At 31.3% G+C, this 2,693-nt stretch overlaps 1 protein-coding gene across 1 annotated transcript; it reads left to right on the top strand.

Annotated features, from left to right (window-relative positions):
• The first annotated feature begins 1,041 nt into the window (after positions 1-1,041).
• On the top strand, positions 1,042-2,043 carry LOC130736860 (NAC domain-containing protein 83-like). Its single transcript, XM_057588638.1, has 3 exons — positions 1,042-1,249; positions 1,471-1,730; positions 1,891-2,043. The coding sequence occupies exons 1-3, from the start codon at positions 1,042-1,044 to the stop codon at positions 2,041-2,043; spliced, it is 621 nt and encodes a 206-aa protein (XP_057444621.1).
• Positions 2,044-2,693: the final 650 nt, after the last annotated feature.

The following is a 2,693-nucleotide window of genomic DNA, read 5'->3' as shown; positions in this document are numbered from 1 at the left end:
TCGTGGCCACAGACTCAACAATACCAATATTAGGCAACCCCCACTCTCCACACTAGCGGGTGTGGCATCCGAAAGCCCCAACGACGAAAAATCCTCATAAATTATATGTTCAAATACTTTCTTCTTCCATCGGCACCTAGTGAAACCAAGAAACTTTTTGTTCCTACCACGACCAATAATATTAATTATCTAGCTTTATATGATATGGTATTATTTAGTCAATTTATGCTCGGATGTTAAATCAATCATTTTTCTTACTCTATTTTTTAGATAGCAAAAGAATTTATTAATAATCAAAAGAAGAGAACAACTCCCTCAACTAAGGGACGAGGCAAAATAGCATGCAAAACCCGGCCATGAAAAAGCAACCAAAAGCCACAACCACTAAAAAAAACCCCAAAGACTCAATAGCCAAAACAACCCGGAAACAATAGCTGGACCCCGAAAATCACCTTTGAATGTAATCAAAATAATTCTATTGTACTAATTTTTTCCAGCTTGAAGATGGGTAAATACAAATGATTCATCAAGCTTTGAAAATTGAAACAATACGCGAGAAAATTTCATTTTTTGTAAATAAAATAATTTTAAAATATGCATTTCAAGAAATTATATTTTTAATACATATTATACTTCTTCGAATGCATATTTTATGAAATATTCTTGAGAAAAACGAATCATCCTTAGATATAGTTTCAATTTTCACAGTTTTATGCGATACTTTATATCTATCTATCATCAAGTTGAAAATATTTAGTGTAAAAAAATTTATTTTATTGCATTTAGATCTGACTGTTAAATTTACATAATAAGGAAAAACACTGACTTAATTTTTTAGCATATATTGATTTAATAATATAATAATATAATAAAAAGTAAGCTTATAAATGCAATGTATATCCCTCACTATCTCTCTCTAACACTTTCCTTAACCCACAAACATCGATGACAATGCATTGGCTATAAATTGATGTCCTACCACCATGAGTGTGTAGCCTTGATTCACCCAAATAAATCAGACAAAGCCCTTTTTCACTTCAGATGACATCCTTTGAGATGCAAGAGGAACTCATAACTCATGATAAGGATGGGAGTGTTAAGTTACTACTTGGGTACATGTTTGATCCCACTGATGAGGTTCTCGTGAACTTTTACCTGAAGAGGAGGGTGTTTTCTCAATCTCTTCCTGTTCAAATAATCCCAGATTCTAACGTGTTTCAGATTGAGCCTTGGAGGCTTCCCGGAGGAGGTTGGTTAACATATTTTAAAAAATATATTTTCTTCCACTGTTCCATGAACCCCTTAATCTTTGATGGCACTTGTGCTAACCTATAGAGCATTATATTATATCATGCCAAAAAAAAAATTCCAAATTTCCCATGCCTCATGAAATGTTTATGTATTTTTTCATGTGGGAGTTTAACAAAGACAGTGTTTTCAATTTAATTTGAGTTTGCCTATTATTTGCAGATGGGAAGATTTTCAATGAACGCAAATGCTTCTTCTACAAAACCATGGGATCTAACTTTGAAAGCCTTGGTACGAGAGTTGCTGGGAATGGCCAATGGAAGATTGTAGAGAAAGGAATAGATGTTCCTATCCCTCGAAACAATGAGGTTATTGGGAAGAGGAACACCCTAATTTTCTGGGAGGTGCAAGAAACCTGTGTCAGGAGGACCAAATGGGTGATGCATGAGTTTCTCCTTGTGTTAATAGCTAACCCATCTAAGGTAAAGAAAGCATAAAACAATGCATTTTTTTCAAAATTGAGCAGGTTTAAAGTAATATATTTTGAATTTTGGTTGGTAGATAAGATTATTATCAAGTTGTTACCTTTTTTTATTCATCATCAATATTATCTGATCCATCAACTTTGTAACTCAATTGCAGATGGCGAATTGGGCTGTGTACCGCATCTTTAAAAAGAAAGATGAAGAGAAGATGAATAACATAAGAGAGACTAATGAGGAGAGCCCTAATGATGGCATAAATGCTAGAAGTGTTGAGGTCATTGATTTCAATGAGGAGAAAGGCAGTTTCTAGGGCCCTATGGCCTATACAATGACCCTTTCATTAAGTGAGGGTAGTGAATTTGTCTGAGATGAATGGCAAAAGTGTCATTATTTCCATTTCTCAGCATTAACAAATAAGTGATTTCTAATAAATCTAATAAATGTCATGTAGCGATAGATAATAATGAGTTTTTAAATTAATAATTTAGTTATCGATAAATAGAGTTCTAGCACAACCTCTAAATTAGAAAAGATTGTTCAACGTTGGCCAATGCCACTTACCATCTTTTGAGACATTTGCGATTCAATCAAATAATTTTATTTATAAATATATAAAATATTTAATTTAGAAATGTTTTTAAATTCAAATTCAAATAAATTAATAAATTAGTAATTCATAGAGGATTTAATACATTTAACTTTCGCGATTCAATCATAAAATTTGATTAATATATTAAATTTAGTAGTAATATCAAAATTATAATCATTAAATCAATCACTAAATCATCATGATTCAAACATTAAATGACTCACCCAATTATAACAATTTGGAATAGTAAATTATAAAATTATAATGAAGAAATGAAATCAATTTCAGTATGAAAATAATTTGCTAAAGTCAACCATTAAATTTACTTGCCTTTATGTGTTCATATTTTGTTTTCAAAAAAAAAATACTAT

This window comes from Lotus japonicus, chromosome 1, assembly GCF_012489685.1.
Source record: "Lotus japonicus ecotype B-129 chromosome 1, LjGifu_v1.2".
NCBI classification, from domain to species: Eukaryota; Viridiplantae; Streptophyta; class Magnoliopsida; order Fabales; family Fabaceae; genus Lotus; species Lotus japonicus.
Note: the sequence above shows the minus strand (reverse complement) of the source record. Positions and strands in the feature narration are given on the sequence as shown.

Bases quoted from the DNA above. Each gene is read 5' to 3' on its own strand.
- LOC130736860 (XM_057588638.1), top strand. From the start codon at position 1,042: ATGACATCCTTTGAGATGCAAGAGGAACTCATAACTCATGATAAGGAT. The intron at 1,250-1,470 runs GTTGGTTAACAT...TATTATTTGCAG, and splicing joins TTGGAGGCTTCCCGGAGGAG to ATGGGAAGATTTTCAATGAA. The intron at 1,731-1,890 runs GTAAAGAAAGCA...ACTCAATTGCAG, and splicing joins TAATAGCTAACCCATCTAAG to ATGGCGAATTGGGCTGTGTA.